Source organism: Bos mutus, chromosome 16, assembly GCF_027580195.1.
Source record: "Bos mutus isolate GX-2022 chromosome 16, NWIPB_WYAK_1.1, whole genome shotgun sequence".
Taxonomy (NCBI): domain Eukaryota; kingdom Metazoa; phylum Chordata; class Mammalia; order Artiodactyla; family Bovidae; genus Bos; species Bos mutus.
The window spans coordinates 47,517,152-47,536,385 of record NC_091632.1 but is presented as its reverse complement, the minus strand read 5'-3'; the positions used below and the strand labels follow the sequence as shown (position 1 = coordinate 47,536,385).

General features: G+C 39.3%; 1 protein-coding gene across 1 annotated transcript in view; it reads left to right on the top strand.

Moving 5' to 3' along the window:
- The window catches only part of MROH9 (maestro heat like repeat family member 9), a 102,438-nt gene that overhangs the window by 50,588 nt on the left and 32,616 nt on the right, over positions 1 to 19,234 (top strand). The window contains exons 10-13 of the mRNA XM_005902418.1: positions 11,404 to 11,558; positions 15,193 to 15,358; positions 16,478 to 16,620; positions 17,873 to 18,010. Of these exons, the coding sequence (XP_005902480.1) occupies positions 11,404 to 11,558; positions 15,193 to 15,358; positions 16,478 to 16,620; positions 17,873 to 18,010 (602 nt within the window). The remainder of the gene's footprint in view (positions 1 to 11,403; positions 11,559 to 15,192; positions 15,359 to 16,477; positions 16,621 to 17,872; positions 18,011 to 19,234) is intronic.

Here is a 19,234-nt window from a genome sequence, read left to right as displayed (position 1 = left end):
AAATCAAAAGCTTTACATACAAGCAAAAGCTACAAGAATTCAGCACCACCAAACTAGCTTTACAATAAATGCTAAAGAAACTTCTCAAAGTGGAAAATAAGAGACTACAAGTAGAAACAAAAAAAATTATGAAAGTAGTAGCTCACCAGTAAATGTAAGAGATTATCCACAGACAAATATGATATCAAAATCAGTAATCATGAGAGAAGAAGAGTACAAATGCAGGATATTAAAAATGCATTTGAAATTAAGAGATCAGGAACTTAAAATAATCATGCACATATATATAGACTGCTATCCCAAATGTCATGGTAACCACAAATCAAAAATTTGTAATGGTTATACACACAAAAAAGGTATCCAAACACAACACTAAAGATAGTCATCAAATCACAAAAGAAGAAAGGGAGGAAAATATCTACAAAAAACAAATTCAAAACTATCAACAAAATGGCAATAAGAATCCACATATTGATAATTACCTTAAATATAAATGGAATAAATGCTCCAACCAAAGACATAGATTGGCTGAATGGATACAAAAGTAGGACTCATATATATGCAGCCTACAAAAGACCTACTTAAGATCTAGAGACATATACAGACAAAAGTGAGGTGATAGAAAAAGATATTCCATGCAAATAGAAATCAAAAGAGAGCTGAAGTAGCAATACTTATCAGACAAAATAGACTTTAATATAAAGCCTGTTATCTGAGACAAAAAAAGGACACTACATAATGATTGAGGGATCAATCCAAGGAATAGAAATAACAATTGTAAGTTTCTATGTCCCCCCATCATAAGAGCACCTCAATATATCAGACAAACATTATCAAACACAAAGGAGAAAATAACAGCAACACAATCATAGTGGGAAAATTTATCATCCCACTTACAGCAATGGACAGATCATCTAGACAAAACATCAATAAGGAGATACAGGTGACACATTAGACTAGATAGACTGAATTGATATTTAGATGGAGCATTCCATCTGAAAGCAGCAGAATATACATTCTTTTAAAGAGCACATGAAACAGTCTCCAGGATAGTTCTGGGCAACAAAGCAAGCCTCATTAAATTTATAAAATTGAAATCATATCAAACATCTTTTCCAACTACAACAATATGCGATTAGAAATCAACTATAAGGGAAAAACTAAAAAGCACAAATACTACTACTACTACTACTACTACTACTGCTGTCACTTCAGTCGTGTCCGACTCTGTGCGACCCCATAGACAGCAGCCCACCAGGCTCCCCCGTCCCTGGGATTCTCCGGGCAAGAACACTGGAATGGGTTGCCATTTCCTTCTCCAATGCATGAAAGTGAAAAGTGAAAGGGAAGTCGCTCAGTCATGTCCAACTCTTAGCGACCCCATGGACTGTGTAGCCCACCAGGCTCCTCAGTCCATGGGATTTTCCAGGCAAGAGTACTGGAGTGGGGTGCCATTGTCTTTTCCGAAAAGCACAAATACATGGAACCTAAACAATATGCTACTAAACAACCAATGGATCACTAAGGAAATCAAAGAGGAAATAAATACCTGGAAACAAATGAAAATTAAAACAATGATCTAAAATCTATGGGATGCAGCAAAAGCAGTTCTAAGAGCTAAGCTTAAAGCGATATGAGGTTATCAAAAAACAAGAAAAATCTCAGATAAACAGCCTAACTTACACCTAAAGCAACTAGAGAAAGAATAAAAAAAAAATTCAGAGTTAGTAGGAAAAAAGAAATCATAAAGATCAGAGCAGACATAAATGAAATATAGACTAAAGAAAGAAAAGATCAATAAAAATAAAAGATGGTTCTTTGAAAGTATTTTAAAAACTGATAAACCTTTAGCCAGACTCATAAAGAAAAAAAAAAAAAAGGGAGAGGACCCAAATCAATAAAACTAGAAATGAAAATGGAAAAGTTACAATGGATACAACAGAAATGCAAAGGATCATACTACTACTAGAAGCAACTATACACCCCAAAATGGACAATATAGAAGAAATGGACAAACTCTCAGAAAGGTACAATCCCCCAAGACTGAACCAGGAAGAAATAAAAAATATGAACAGACTAATAGCAAGTTCTGAAATTTAAACTGTGATTTAAAAACTTTCAACAAGCAAAAGTTCCAGAATGGGTAGCTTCACAGGCAAATTCTACCAAATATTTAGAGAAAACATCTGTACTATACTAAACATCTATACTACTAACATCTACTAAACATCTATGCTACTAAAACTGTTCCCAAAAAATTGCAGAGGAAGGAATACTTTAGAATTAATTCTATGATGCCATCATCACCCTGATACCAAAACCAGACAAAAATGATTTGGGAGAATGACATTAAAACATGTATAATATCATATATGAAATGAGTCACCAGTCCAGGTTCGATGCACGATACTGGATGCTTGGGGCTGGTGCACTGGGACGGCCCAGAGGGATGGTACAGGGAGGGAGGAGAGAGGAGGGTTCAGGACGGGAACACGTGTATACCTGTGGCAGATTCATGTTGATATATGGCAAAACCAATACAATATTGTAAAGATAAAACATAAAATAAAATAATTTAAAAAATAATTTAAAAAACACAAAAAAGAAAATTACACACCAATATCACTGATGATCATAGACGTAAAGATCCTCAATAAAATGTTAGCAAACCAAATCCAAAAATACACTATAAGGATCATATACCATGGTCAAGTGGGATTTATTCCACAGATGAAAGGATTTTACAAAATCTGCAAATCAATCATAATGTGATATAAAACATTAAAAAATTAAAGAACAAATCTATGTGATCATTACAACAGATGCAGAAAAATCTTTTGATAAAATTCAACATCCATTTATGATAAAAACTCTTCAGAGAGTGGGCACAGAGGGAACATACCTCAACACAATAAAGACCATATATGACAAACCCACATCTAACATAATACTCAATGTGAAAAGCTGAAAGCATTTCCTCTAAGATCAGTAACAAGACAGTTAAACACCACTTTCATTAAACATAGTTTCAGAAGTCTTATTCATAGTAATCAGAGAAGAAAAAGAAATAAAGGGAATCCAATTGGAAAGGAAGAAGTAAAACTGTTACTGTTTGCAGATGATGTGATACTATAGATTGAAAATTCTTAAGATGCTACCAGAAAACTACTAAAACTCATCAATGAATTCAGTAAAGTTGCAGGACGAAAAATAAATATGCAGAAATATGTTGCATTTCTATACACTAACCATAAAAGATTAGAAAGTGAAATTAAGGAAAAAATCTCATTTACCATCACATCAAAAAGAATAAAATAAACCTATGCAACATGGTCCACCAGAGAAGGGAATGGCAAACCACTTTAGTATTCTTGCCTTGGGAACCCCATGAACAGCATGAAAAGGCAAAAGTCAGGACACTGAAAGATGAACTCCTCAAGTCGGTAGGTGCCCAATATGCTACTGGAGATCAGTGGAGCAGTAACTCCAGAAAGAATGAAGAGATGGAGTCAAAGCAAAGACAACACCCAGTTGTGGATGTGACTGGTGTTGGAAGCAAAGTCCGATGCTATAAAGAGCAATATTGTATAGGAACCTGGAATGTTAGGTCCATGAATCAAGGCAAATTGGAAGTGGTCAAACAGGAGATGGCAAGAGTGAACATCAATGTTTTAGGAATCAGTGAACTAAAATAAACTGGAATACGTGAATTTAACTCAGATGGCCATTATATCTATTACTGTGGGCAAGAATCCCTTAGAAGAAATAGAGTAGCAATGATAGTAAACAAAAGAGTCCAAAATGCAATACTTGAATACAATCTCAAAAACGACAATGATCTCTGTTCTTTTCCAAGGCAAACCTTTCAATATCATGGTAATCCAAGTCTATGCCCCAACCAGTAACGCTGAAGAAGCTAAAGTTGAATGGCTACAAGACTTTTCAGAACTAACATCCAAAAAAGATGTCCTTTTCATTGTAGGGGACTGGAATGCAAAAGTAGGAAGTTAAGAGATAACCTGGAATAACAGGCAAATTTGGCCTTGGAGTACAAAACAAAGCAGGTCAAAGGCTAACAGAGTTTTGTCAAGGGAATGCACTGGTCATAGCAAATGCCCTCTTCCAACAACACAAGAGAACACTCTACACATGGACATCACCAGATGGTCAACACCAAAATCAGACTGATTATATTCTTTGCAGCCAAAGATGGAGAAGCTCTATACAGTCCACAAAAACAAGACCAGGAGTTGACTGTGGCTGAGATCATGAACTCCTCATTGCCAAATTCATACATAAATTGAATAAAGTAGGAAAACCACTAGACCATTCAGGTATGATCTAAATGAAATCCCTAGCGATTATACAATGGAAGAGAGAAATAGATTCAAGGAATTAGATCCAATAGAGTGCCTGAAGAACTATGGACAGAGGTTCGTGATATTGTATAGGAGGCAGTGATCAAGACTATTACCAAGAAAAAGAAATGTAAAAAGGCAAAATTGTTGTTTGAAGAAGTCTTACAAATAGCTGTGAAAAGAAGAGAAGCAAAAGGCAAAGGAGAAAAGGAAAGATATACCCATTTGAATGCAGAGTTCCAAAGAATAGCAAGGAGACATAAGAAAGCCTTCCTCAGTGATCAGTACAAAGAAATAGAGGAAAACAACAGAATGGGAAAGACTAGAGATCTCTTCAAGAAAATTAGAAATACCAAGAAAACATTTCATGCAAAGACGGGGACAATAAAGGACAGAAATGGTATGGACGTAACAGAAGCAGAAGATATTAAGAAGAGTGGCAAGAATACACAGAAGAACTGTACAAAAAAGATCTTCATGACCCTGATAATCATGATGATGTAATCACTCACCTAGAGCCCGATATCCTGGAATGAGAAGTCAAGCGGGCCTTAGGAAGCATCACTACAAACAAAGCTAGTGGAGGTGATGGAATTCCAGTTGAGCTATTTCAAATCCTGAAAGATGATGCTGTGAAAGTGCTGCACTCAATATGCCAGCAACTTTGGAAAACTCAGCAGTGGCCACAGTACTGGAAAAGGTCAGTTTTCATTCCAATCCATAAGAAAGGCAATGCCAAAAAATGTTCAAACTGCCGTACAATTGCACTCATCTCACACGCTAGCAAAGTAATGCTCAAAATTCTCTAAGTCAGGCTTCAACAATACGTGAACAGTGAACTTCCAGACGTTCAATCTGGATTTAGAAAATGCAGAGGAACCAGAGATCAAATTGCCAACATCCATTTGATCATCAAAAAGGCAAGAAAGTTCCAGAAAAACATCTACTTCTGTTTTATTGACTACACCAAAGCCTTTGGCTGTGTGGATCACAACAAACTGTGGAAAATTCTTAAAGAGATGGGAATACCAGACCACCTGACCTGCTTCTTGAGAAATCTGTATGCAGGTCAAGAAGCAACAGTTAGAACCAGACATGGAACAACAGACTGTTTTCAAATCGGGAAAGGAGTACGTCAAGGCTGTATATTTTCACCCTGCTTATTTAAATTATATGCAGAGTACATCATACAAAATGCTGGGGTGGATGAAGCACAAGTTGGAATCAAGACTGCTGGGTGAAATATCAATAACCTCAGATATGCAGATGATACCACCCTTATGGCAGAAAGTGAAGGGGAACTAAAGAGCCTCTTGATGAAAGTGAAAGAGGAAAGTGTAAAAGTTGGCTTAAAACTCAACATTCAGAAAACTAAGATCATGGTATCCAGTCCCTCACTTCATGGCAAATAGATGGGGACACAATGGAAACCATGACAGACTTTATTTTCTTAGGCTCCAAAATCAATGCAGATGGTGGCTACAGGCATGAAATTAAAAGATGCTTGCTCCTTGGAAGTAAAGTTATGACCAACCTAGACAGCATATTAAAAAGCAAAGACATTACTTTGCCAACAAAGGTCTGTTTAGTCAAAGCTATGGTTTTTCCAGTAGTCATGCATGGATGTGAGAGTTGAACTATAACGAAACCTAAGTGCCGAAGAATGGATGCTTTTGAACTGTGGTGTTGGAGAAGACTCTTGAGAGTCCCTTAGACTGCAAGGAGATGAAACCAGTCAATCCTAAATTAAATCAGTCCTGAATATTCATTGGAAGGACTGATGCTGAAGCTGAAATTCCAATACTTTCCCACTGGATGTGAAGCACTGACTCATTGGAAAAGACCCTGATGCTGGGCAAGATGAAGGCTGGAGGAGAAGGGGATGACAGAGGAAGAGATGGTTTGATGGCATCACTGACTCGATGGACATGAGTTTGAGTAAGTTCTGGGATTTGGTGATGGACAGGAAAATCTGGTGTGCTGCTGTCCATGAGGTCGCAAAGAGTTGGACATGACTGAGTAACTGAACTGAACTGAACTGAACTGAAAATAAGGAGGCAAAAGACCTATACTAGAAAAAGTTTAAAAGGTTGGTGATAAAATTGAAGATGACACAAAGGGAAGCAAAGATATACCATATTCTTGGATTGGAGGAGTATTATTAAAACGACTAGGTTGAGACTTCTTTGGTGGTCCAGTGGTTCAAAATACACCTGCCAATGAAGGGGACATAGTTATAATTCCTGGCCCAGGAAGATCCCACATGCTGTGGAGCAACTAAGCCCATGCACCACAACTCTCTGAACCTGTACTCTAGAACCCATGCTTCACAGCCCATGCTCCACACGAAACCACTACAATAAGAAGTCCATGCACTGCAATGAAGTGTAGCCCCTGCTCAGCAGAATCAGAGCCCCACATGCAGTAACAAAGACCTAATATAGCCAAAAATAAATAAATACACTTTTTACAAAAATGAGTAGACTACCCAAAAGAGTGTACACATCCAATGGAATCTCTATCAAATTACCAATGGCATTTTTCTCATTTTTAAATTTATATGGAAACATAAAAGACCCCCAAATACCCAAAACAATCTAGAGAAAGAAGAATGGACCTGAAGGAATCACACTTCTTTACGTAAAATTATATTACAAAGCTACGGTAATCAAAATAGTATGGTACTGGCAACAGAAACAGATACATAGATCAATAGAACAAAACAGAAAGCCTAGAAATAATCCCACACACCTATGGTCAATGAATCTACAACAAAGAAAGTAATATACAATGGAGAAAAGACAATCTCTTCAAGTTGTGCTCAGAAAATTGAACAGCTACATGTAAAATAATAACATTTCTAACAATGTTCGTGACACTGTACAGGAGACAGGAATCAAGACCATCCCCATGGAAAAGAAATGCAAAAAAGCAAAATGGCTGTCTGGGGAGGCCTTACAAATAGCTGTGAAAAGAAGAGAAGTGAAAAGCAAAGGAGAAAAGGAAAGATATACCCATTTGAATGCAGAGTTCCAAAGAATAGCAAGGAGACATAAGAAAGCCTTCCTCAGTGATCAGTACAAAGAAATAGAGGAAAGCAACAGAATGGGAAAGACTAGAGATCTCTTCAAGAAAATTAGAGATACCAAGGGAACATTCATGCAAAGATGGGGACAATAAAGGACAGAAATGGTATGGACGTAACAGAAGCAGAAGATATTAAGAAGAGGTGGCAAGAATACACAGAACAACTGTACAAAAAAGATCTTCATGACCCTGATAACCATGATGATGTAATCACTCACCTAGAGCCCGATATCCTGGAATGAGAAGTCAAGCGGGCCTTAGGAAGCATCACTACAAACAAAGCTAGTGGAGATGATGGAATTCCAGTTGGGCTATTTCAAATCCTGAAAGATGATGTTGTGAAAGTGCTGCACTCAATATGCCAGCAACTTTGGAAAACTCAGCAGTGGCCACAGGACTGGAAAAGGTCAGTTTTCATTCCAATCCGTAAGAAAGGCAATGTCAAAGAATGTTCAAACTGCCGTACAATTGCACTCATCTCACACGCTAGCAAAGTAATGCTCAAAATTCTCTAAGTCAGGCTTCAACAATACGTGAACAGTGAACTTCCAGATGTTCAATCTGGATTTAGAAAATGCAGAGGAACCAGAGATCAAATAGCCAACATCCACTGGATCATGGAAAAAGCAAGAAAGTTCCAGAAAAACATCTATTTCTGCTTTATTGACTATGCCAAAGCCTTTGACTGTGTGGATCACAATAAACTGTGGAAAATTCTGAAAGAAATGGCAATACCAGACCACCTGACCTGCCTCTTGAGAAACCTATATGCAGGTCAGGAAGCAATAGTTAGAACTGGACATGGAACAACAGACTGGTTCCAGATAGGAAAAGGACTACATCAAGGCTGTATATTGTCACCCTGCTTATTTAACTTCTATGCAGAATACATCATGAGAAACGCTGGGCTGGAAGAAGCACAAGCTGTAATAAAGATTGCTGGGAGAAATATCAATAACCTCAGATATGCAGATGACACCACCACCCTTCTAGCAGAAAGTGTAGAAGAATTAAAGAGCTTCTTGATGAAAGTGCAAGAGGAAAGTGAAAAAGTGGCTTAAAGCTCAACATTCAGAAAACTAAGATCATGGCATCTGGTCCCATCACTTCATGGCAAATATATGGGGAAACAGTGGAAACAGCATCAGACTTTATATTTTGGGGCTCCAAAGTCACTGCAGATGGTGATCGCAGCCATGAAATTAATAGATGCTTACTGCTTGGAAGGAAAGTTATGACCAACCTAGATAGCATATTCAAAAGCAGAGACATTACTTTGCCAACAAAGGTCCATCTAGTCAAGGCTATGGTTTTTCCAGTGGTCATGTATGGATGTGAGAGTTGGACTGTGAAGAAAGCTGAGTGCCGAAGAATTGATGCTTTTGAACTGTGGTGCTGGAGAAGACTCTTGAGAGTCCCTTGGACTCCAAGGAGATCCAACCAGTCCATTCTAAAGGAGATCAGTCCTGGGTGTTCTTTGGAAGGAATGATGCTAAAGCTGAAACTCCAGTACTTTGGCCACCTCATGTGAAGAGCTGACTCAATGGAAAAGACTCTGATGCTGGGAGGGATTGGGGGCAGAAGGAGAAGGGGACAACAGAGGATGAGATGACTGGATGGCATCACCGACTTGATGGATGTGAGTTTGAGTGGACTCTGGGATTTGGTGATTGGACAGAGAGGCCTGGCGTGCTGCGATTCGTGGGGTCACAAAGAGTCGGACACGACTGAGCAAGTGAACTGACTGACTGACAGAGCAACTATTGATGAGAAAGACTAGGAGACTAGCAGAAAAACAAATCTACAACTAAAGAACTAAAGAAGGAAGCACAATAAGATGGGTAGGAAGTCAGAGACACTATACAGTCAATATCCATACCCCCAGGTTGGAGACCAATGAAGCAGAGGATAATACAATTTCAGAGGTTCTTCCCAAGGAGTAAGACATCTAAAGCCCACATTGGGCTAGCCAGCTTGGGGTCTGTTTGCACCAGACAGATGAACTCCCAGAATATCTGATTTTGAAGGCCTCTGAGCCTTGCTTTCAGGAGAGTCAGAGGGCTGTAAGAAACAAAGACTTTACTCTTAAAGCATACACGGTAAAACTCATATGCTCAAAGACCCAGGGCAGAAGCAGTAATTCAGAAAGAACGTGGGTCAAACACACTGATCTTGGAGAGGCTCCTAGAGTGAGTAATTAGGATGAAAGTTACAGTGTGGCAACCATAGCCAAGAATAATGTAATATCTTCACACAATGACAGATGAGAAATTTACATGGTGAACATTTTGTAACATATAGAAATATGGAATCACTATGTTGTACACCAGGAACTAAGGAAGTGTTGTAGGTCAATTATATTTCAAAAACAAATTAAATTCATAGAAAAGGAGATAGGATTTGTGGCTTGCCAAAGGCTGGTGGGAGGTGTAATTTCCAGTTAGAAGATAAATAAGTACTAGGGATATACGGCAGAACATGATAAATGTAATTAACACTGCTGTGTATTATATATGCAAGTTGTTGAGAGTAAATTCTAAGAGTTCTTCACCAGAAAATATTTTTTCTTTTCCTTTTATTTTGCATGATGGATGTATGCTAAACTTATTGTGGTAATCATTTCATGATGTATGGACATCAAATCATTACGCTATATGCTTTAAACTTATACAACGCTTTATGTCAATTATGATCTCAATAAAACTTGAAGGCAGTGACTCTCATGGAGGCAGCGACTCTCATGGAGGCAGCAAGCACGAGATGTGTCTGTTGCCCTCATTAGGTTTAATTACCCAGTTGGATCATGATCATGTCTTAGTCTCTCAAAGTGTTCTAGTAATTGTCAGTGGTTTACATGAAGTGACCATGGGTGTATCAAACTGTACAAAACTGTATGAAAACTATCAAAGTTGTACATATTTCTAAAATGAAAAGGCTCTCATATTCTCCTCACTCTGCACTTTGCTGTTGGTGTGACAAGGCTTTTTAAGATGTTCCTGGCATTTTTTTTTTAATTTGTAAGGTTATGGGTTAACTTTATGGTCATTGGCAAGAAATCCCAAGTTCTCAACTGTACATATGTATAGTTTGTAAAAGAACAAAGCAACTGAGATACACTCTTAATGTTACTTGTTTGGTGTGGAGGCTGCGGGGCAATGGCTTCCAGAGGGGCCGTAGCTCAGGGTGTGCACTGTGGAACTGGACCTGTGGACACTACAGTGGGCATCCAAGCTTGTCTTGTTTTTGTATATAGTGACACAGCATCCCGCTGCCACTATTAGCTGTGGAAAAGGAGAGGGTCAGCTGGAATGAGAATTGTTTTGGATAGTTTTTCACTGAAGTGCTTCCCTTGTGGCTCAGCTGGTAAAGAATCCATCTGCATTGCAGGAGACCTGGGTTTGATCCCTGGGTTGGGAAGATCCCCTGGAGAAGGGAAAGGCTATCCACTCCAGTATTCTGGCCTAGAGAATTCCATGGACTGTATAGTCCACGGGTTCGCAAAGAGTTGGACTCGACTGAGCGACTTTCACTTTCACTGAAGTGCAGTAGTTTTAAACTTTTTTTAAACAAACCATAGAACTCTGCATTGTCAACAAAGCCAAGAGCCACTGCACCAATGAAAGTTCAAGAACCTTCTGTACTAAACATGATCTGCAATGTCCTATTAATTTTGTTTGTATGTTTGGAGTACTTAAATGTTTTTGAAATCAAATAAATAGTATTACATTTTTTAAAAACGTCAAGGAAAAAAATAAATGCATGTTAATTTCTCATGCAAATAATCATTTCACTATGTAAAAAAGCACATAAATATATTTTCCATTGGTGCTTATTTGTGTGTTAGTTGCTGCCTCGGTTATTCTGAGAAAGACTAAATTCTTAATGTCTAAGAAATGTTTGGTTTATAAGTGCCTAGGGAACAAGAGACTCTAATTGGCCTGTGAAATTGCTTTTACAGGTGTCTAAAATTGTGGATACTATTTATAAGCAATTGTGTGGAGATGATTCTCCCATTCTGAGGGAAGCTATGTTGCGGGTCATCACCTTGTTGACACGTACTTCACCGAAGAAGGTCATCTTTCAACTTATGGACTATCCAGTACCAGCAGATGAGTAAGGCCCCTCATGCAGGGTTTGTTCAGTCTTGAGAGTCAGATAGAGCGGGGCAGGTCAGATCTCGTTTCTTTTTTTCCTGAAAGATAATGTCTATTTTTACACCACATGAGATGATTGTAAGGCTTAACTAAGATCATATACAGTATGTGTAGCTTCATAAAATACATGACACACAGTAGACAATCAAGAAATGATAGTTGTTATTATTTATTCGAGGCTTTAATTGTGTTCTGTTGTGCATCCCACATTGAAAAACCTCTCCTCAAAGTAATAATGGTTTTTTCCCCATATGTGATAGAATTCATAGTGGGTTTTTTTTTTTTTTCATTTATGAAGGACAGACCTAAGATATTTCCACCCACCAATAAGATAATAAAACAAAAAAATTCCCAGGTATACTTGGGAGTCCCCTGTCCCTTAACTGTTTATTTGAAATTCATGATCCAGGATCATAAGAAATATTTAAGAAGAAAGGATGCTAATGTGAGCCTACATGACTTTATGAATCTAACAGCCAAATTAGAAGAGCTTATTAAATCACATTACTCCATTTCTATAGTTCATACATCGGAAGGGAAGGTATTACTTCTCTATTACTAAAAGAGAGTAATAGGCAGGAAGTTACATTATGGAAAGAATGCAGGCCTTGGAAACAAATTGACCCTTATATCCTGTGTGACATCATGTAAGTTTCATAAACATCATGATCCTCAATTTCCTAATCTATGACATGAGGAAACTTTTTATCTATGAAGCTGTTACACGGATTAAATTAATGTCTATAAGAGGTCAATGATTTCAAAAAACACTAAACCAATTTTGTTGATTTTTTTCAACAAGCCAACCAAGTTTATTGGTTTTTTGTTGGTTGTTCTTGTTGTTGTTGACTTTTTTCAACTGAGAGATTGCATTTTTAAAGGAAGCTTAAATTCACAAAGTATTTTACTAAGTATTTGTGAAAGTATTTGTGAAAGATGATGCTGTGAAAGTGCTGCACTCAATATGCCAGCAACTTTGGAAAACTCAGCAGTGGCCACAGGACTGGAAAAGGTCAGTTTTCATTCCAATCCATAAGAAAGGCAATGCCAAAAAATGCTCAAACTACCACACAATTGCACTCATCTCACACGCTAGTAAAGTAATGCTCAACATTTTCCAAGCCAGGCTTCAGCAATATGTGAACCGTGAACTTCCTGATGTTCAAGCTGGTTTTAGAAAAGGAAGAGGAACCAGAGATCAAATTGCCAACATCTGCTGGATCATGGAAAAAGCAAGAGAGTTCCAGAAAAGCATCTATTTCTGCTTTATTGACTATGCCAAAGCCTTTGACTGTGTGGATCACAATAAACTGTGGAAAATTCTGAAAGAGATGGGAATACCAGACCACCTGATCTGCCTCTTAAGAAATTTGTATGCAGGTCAGGAAGCAACAGTTAGAACTGGACATGGAACAACACACTGGTTCCAAATAGGAAAAGGAGTTTGTCAAGGCTGTATATTGCCACCCTGTTGATTTAACTTATATGCAGAGTACATCATGAGAAACGCTGGGCTGGAAGAAACACAAGCTGGAATCAAGATTGCCAGGAGAAATATCAATAACCTCAGATATGCAGATGACACCACCCTTATGGCAGAAAGTGAAGAGGAACTCAAAAGCCTCTTGATGAGAGTGAAAGTGGAGAGTGAAAAAGTGGCTTAAAGCTCAACATTCAGAAAACGAAGATCATGGCATCCGGTCCCATCACTTCATGTGAAATAGATGGGGAAACGGTGGGAACAGTGTCAGACTTTATTTTTCTGGGCTCCAAAATCACTGCAGATGGTGACTGCAGCCATGAAATTAATAGACGCTTACTCCTTGGAAGGAAAGTTATGACCAACCTAGATAGCATATTCAAAAGCAGAAACATTACTGCCAACAAAGGTTCATCTAGTCAAGGCTATGGTTTTTCCTGTGGTCATGTATGGATGTGAGAGTTGGACTTTGAAGAAGGCTGAGCACCAAAGAATTGATTATTTTGAACTGTGGTGTTGGAGAAGACACTTGAGAGTCCCTTGGACTGCAAGGAGATCCAACCAGTCCATTCTGAAGGAGATCAGCCCTGGGATTTCTTTGGAAGGAATGATGCTAAAGCTGAAACTCCAGTACTTTGGCCACCTCATGCGAAGGGTTGACTCATTGGAAAAGACTCTGATGCTGGGAGAGATTGGGGGCAAGAGGAGAAGGGGAGAACAGAGGATGAGATGGCTGGATGGCATCACTGACCCAATGGACGTGAGTCTGAGTGAACTCTGGGAGTTGTTGTTGGACAGGGAGGCCTGGTGTGCTGCGATTCATGGGGTCGCAAAGAGTCGGACATGACTGAGCGACTGATCTGATCTGATCTGATCTGATTTTACTACTTAGGAAATTCTTGAAAAGTAAAAATATTCATAAGACTCAGTGTTTTCTTGTTTAGGTAGGAACTGAGTATCCACTGTGTGTAAAGTATTCCCAGCCTTCAAGCATTTTGTTGAGGAGAGTGAATATACCCACATGAGTATAAGATAAAAGCTGCCAATGAGTCCATCATAAACAGTATGACTGAGAAGGTACAGAAAGGAAACATAATTAGAATTAGATGAACTTTATTAAACTGGTCACCAGCAGGTCTTGTGCAATAGTAGGTGAGGATGGACGTAAAAAAGAGTGGAATTTGTAGGTAAGCTTAAACGGAGAAACAGAAAGAAGATCTGGTCAGCCAGAGGATATGATCAAGAGGTAAAGGAAGAGGCCTTGAAAGATTTGATGTCCATGTGGTTCTAAGCATGGTTATATGAATAAGCCTTGCAGACAAAAGCATTTGGTACTAGCGTTCTAGAGAGCTGAGTGTGTCCATGTTCTGAAGTGCCAGGGCCCCATAGTAAGAACCCAAATGCAGAGAGAATGAGCAACAGAGTTCAGAACTCAGCACGGCTTGACAAGCTATCAAGAATATACCAAGACAGAGGACTGTTTTTAAAATGAGCAACAATAAGAATAATCTTGAAGAGTAGCAGGTATGTAGGGAAAGGAACTTGGGAATTGGAAGCTGAGAAGCTGGGGTTCTAGTCACATCTGGTGAACTGATTAGATATGTGACATTTGGGGAAATGGCTTAGTTTTTAAATTTAACTTTCTAATTTTTAAGTTATGTAGATTTTTATTTAATTACCTTTTTATCTAGCTTTTCACATTGATGTATTTACATATATGTTAATTTGTATATCGATACCAGTTTTAAAATATTCAATTATCCCTGGACAAACAAGGTCACAAGGTGGAAGGAAGAGTATGGGGTACAGAAGCTGATCAGTTCCTGATGTTGAGCTGGACAGATATTTAAATAATAGTAGGAAATGAACTTGCAGACTGAGAGACTGTATTTTCCATAAGACCTTATTAAAATTCTTCCTCTGTTTTCAAGGACAAAAATCTTAATGGGATCATTTGGGAATGGGAATATCAGTTTGTTTTGGACTTGTCTGAAGTTTCTTTGCTCTATAAACATGAAAACCAAGATTGTTTTCCTGATTTGAGTCACACTGTCGAGCAGGAAATGAAAAGTGCATGATTCTCATGATCAGGGGTGGGGGGTTGTGTTTGCAGCATTTTGATACTGATGTGGTACGCAGCCGGTTCTGAGTCAAGTGTGGTCCCTCATGTACTGAAGACAATCTTGTTGATACTGAAAGGAAAGCCTAGAGAAATGGAGAAAATAATAACAGAAAGAAAACATTTCTCTCTCGACGCTACGAATATGATGCCTGTGGCGGTAAATAACACAATGATTAATTTCTGTTTGTTGTCATTGTTTTCTTAATCATGAAAATTCCTATCTGCCCACAGACTCAATCATACTTCCTTGACACAGTTTGGCTCTCATTCATTCATTCATTCATTCACTCAGTGCACACCCATGATCACAAAGCTTACAGTCTTGTAAGAGACACAGACAATGAACCAAAAAAATGTGTCATATGTCAGATGATACAAAGCTTAGAAGAGATATAAAGCAGGGTAGGAAAAAGAAGTGGCTGGGAGGGTTTCGGTAAATTGCTCAGGGTAGGTCTCTCTACTATAGTAATCTAATCAAAGACCTGAATGAGGTGAGGAAGTGATCCTTGCAGGTACCTGGGCATGAGAGTCCTAGGCAGAGAGAAGGGCAAAAGCCATGTAGTGATGGGAGTTTACCTGGTATGTTAGTGAAGCAAGGTCAAAACATCTGGAAAGAACTAACAAGGGTGAAAGTGCAGGAGATGGTATCGGAGAGGTAGGCACCAGTCAGGTCACATAGACTTGATAAGCACGTGAAGGCCTAATCTCATTCATGCCATCATTATATATCTCCCAAGCACCCACATTGGCACTCCTGAGAGTAAATTCAAGTCTTATAGAGATATAATAGGAAAAAATGGATAATGTTCCGTAAACATGAGGTGGTGAGATATGTTTCTCTGATATTGTAGGTATTGTAGTGGTCAGGGCACCAAACAATTTGTTAGTGACCTGGTACGCCCTGTCCCCCCTTAAATATTTCACTGTCCTGGATTGTTGAAGCAGTGGGAGGACCTGCGTCATTAACCACGTTGGCATGGAGTTGGGGGAGCTGTGTCCTCCTTGGGAATCAGCTTGCTTCCTGCCGGTTTGGCAGTCAGGCACTGTTGACAGTGCTTTGGGAGCCCATGGCCAGAAAATGCTTGGCACGGTTCCTGCCTCAGAATGGACTTAGTGACCATTATTGAATGAATGAGTATACATGCTCGCTTCAGGTTTCCTTCAAGGAAGTTGGGGGAAGGGTTGCAGAGTCCCTCCCTTTCCACGTCCCTCATCACTGCTGACTGGGTTTAAAGGGAGATGGTTACATTCTTGACACCAAACCTTTCCATTACAGGCATCCCAGGCCCTGTGCACATTACTGCCTCTTGGTCCTTACAAGAAAGCGGTGGCCCAGTTTTTCCCCCAGCTTTTGATGGCCCTCATGCTTCAACTCTTTTACAGCAGCAACCTGCGACTGATGACAGAAGACAGGCCTTTGTGAGATACTAGGGCTTGTTTCAGACTGAATAAGAAATGTGCTACTCCTTTGGGTTCCTTTGGAACTACATAATCCCATGTGCAGTATATTCATTTATTATAGTTTTCTCCCCTTAGAAGGGTAGGATGCCTTTGCAAAAGTAATTACCCTAAGTACCCCAAAGTAAGCTAGGACCTTCCCTGAATGTGTATGTAGTGTATAAAAAAAAATCACTCCCACAGAACACAGTTTATTCCTGCCACAAAGGGAGGCCACCACACAGAGAGAAAGAGTAGGGAGGAGCAGCAGGTCCAAAGCTGGATATGTACTAGCTCTGCCATTTACCCTGATAATAATCTCTCAGGGTAAATTAGGTGTCAGGTGAAATAATATGCCCAAATGTGTTTTGTGAAATGTAAAGTTGCTTTGTGGTTGGTGATGTGATGAGTGGGCTTATGATAGCATGCTGCCATTCTGTCCATGTATGCATGCATGCTAAGTCACTTCAGTCATGTCTGACTCTTTGCAACCCCATGGACTATATAGTCCACCAGGAAATTCTCTCCATGGGATTCTCCAGGCGAGAATACTGGAGTGGGTTGCCATGCTCTCCTCCAGGGGATCTTCCCAACCCAGGGACTGAACCCGCATCTCTTACGTGTCCTGCATTGGCAGCTGGGTTCTTTACCACTAGTGCCACTTGGGAAGCCTGTCATTCTGTCCACATAAGGTAAATTCAGCTTTTCTCTTTTGCCCAAGAGATTACAGTTAGCTTTACTACTGTGCAGGGTAATCTGGACCCAACTGTCTGCTATTTGCCCTCATCTAAGCCAGGCAGGACTCTCAAACACAATCTGTCCCATTAAGATATTAAGTATGCTAATATAATCCACTCTCTTCCAAGCAGACATACACCAAATCATCTCAAGTAGGTAAGAATGTATTCTATTTATTTAAAGCATCCAAAGAAGACAATCAACAGGCACCTTTAGCATGTTTTCATATCATTTAGCATCTTTTGCTAATAAGCTTTTAATAAACTAATATGCTGCTCTATTATTAATCCTAGATTTTATATGCTACAATTTCAGTTTAACTCCACATCCCACACCCTGTTAATCAGGAGAGATGAAGACCATTTAGTGCTGTTTTCCTCTGAAGCATCCCCTTTCCCAAAATCAGCATCCTGCCCATCGTAGAAAAGCCAGGTCATTTGTATTTAGTTATGTAATGGCTACTGGCAGGTGATGACTCTCTTTTTTGGGCCCTTAGCTATGCCCGGGATGCCCTGAGAGTTCTGCTGAATTGTTCTGGACTTCAAGAGGTGGATACTGCTCTAAAGAGAAAGAACTGCTGGAACCAGTTTTCCCAAGTGCTGTTTCACCATCACGGAGTCTACCTTGTGGCCAAGTAAGAGCAGGGGCTTTGAGAAATGTTCTGTCTCTTTCCTTCCCGTTTCATCTTTCTTCAACTGTGGGAACACAGTCAGTATCCACTCCAAACTTCCAAATCTCTCTTAATAATCTGAATTGCCATTCAACTTCTACTTTTTCACTTATTTTTGAGGGGGGGTTTACTTTTCCTTGCCTTTCTCTCTTACCTAATGATATAGATACCAAATTATCCTTCCTCTACCCAACAAGTTTCTCTTTCAGATAAGGAGAGCTGGAGGGGAATCTGCTTCTTCCTTCCTCTGTTGTTAGCTGATTTCTGCTTTATAGACATCAGATGGTTATAAATGTGCTCCCACTTAGAAGAGGTCTGATATAAACCTGTGCCCAATGAGACAGATAAATTTGGGAAAGTATAATAGAAAAGGGATTTTACTTGTACCACAGTTCTTTTTCTAGTTAATCCACCAGTGAATAGCAAGCTTCTGATTACAGGAATCAGATTTTCTGATCAAGAATCACGATACATGGCCTTGACAACTTAGTAGACCATTTGAAGTTGTGACTGACTCAGAAAGTACACTGCATATGGTTCCTGGACTCTTGGAGCTTTTAAACCAACATCTTATTTGCACATAGATTTCAAGAACATATTTTATATAAAAACAAAAGGTGGTACCTTTCCATCCTACAGATAGAATCATTCTATCATCAGTACCTTAGTACATTTGAATCTTCTTACTCAAAGCATGGTCCACATACAAATAGCATCACCTGGGAGTGAAATATGCAGAATCTCAAGGCCCTCTCCAAACCTACTAATCAGAAGCTGCATTTTAGCAAGATCCCTGATTGATCTGTATGCCCATTCAAATTTGAGCATCAGAAAAAGACCCTGATGCTGGGAAAGACTGAGATCAGGAGAAGAAGGGGGTGACAGAGGATGAGATGGTTGGATGGTATCACCAACTCAATGGACATGAGTTTGAGCAAACTCCAGGAGACAGTGGGGGACAAAGGAGCCCATGTGCTACAGTCCACGGGGTCGCCAAAAGTCAGATGCAAAATAGCAACTGAACAACAACACTTTAGTGCTTCTCTTCCTGGAATCTTCAAATCGAAGCTCTGTTACATGATCCTTCCCAGTCCTGCTAATCTGATCCAGGCCAGCATGTTGGAATAACTGTGAGCCTGGTCACTGGCCCAAGTGTCTTATAGAGAATGGCTCAGTGAATCAGGGCTC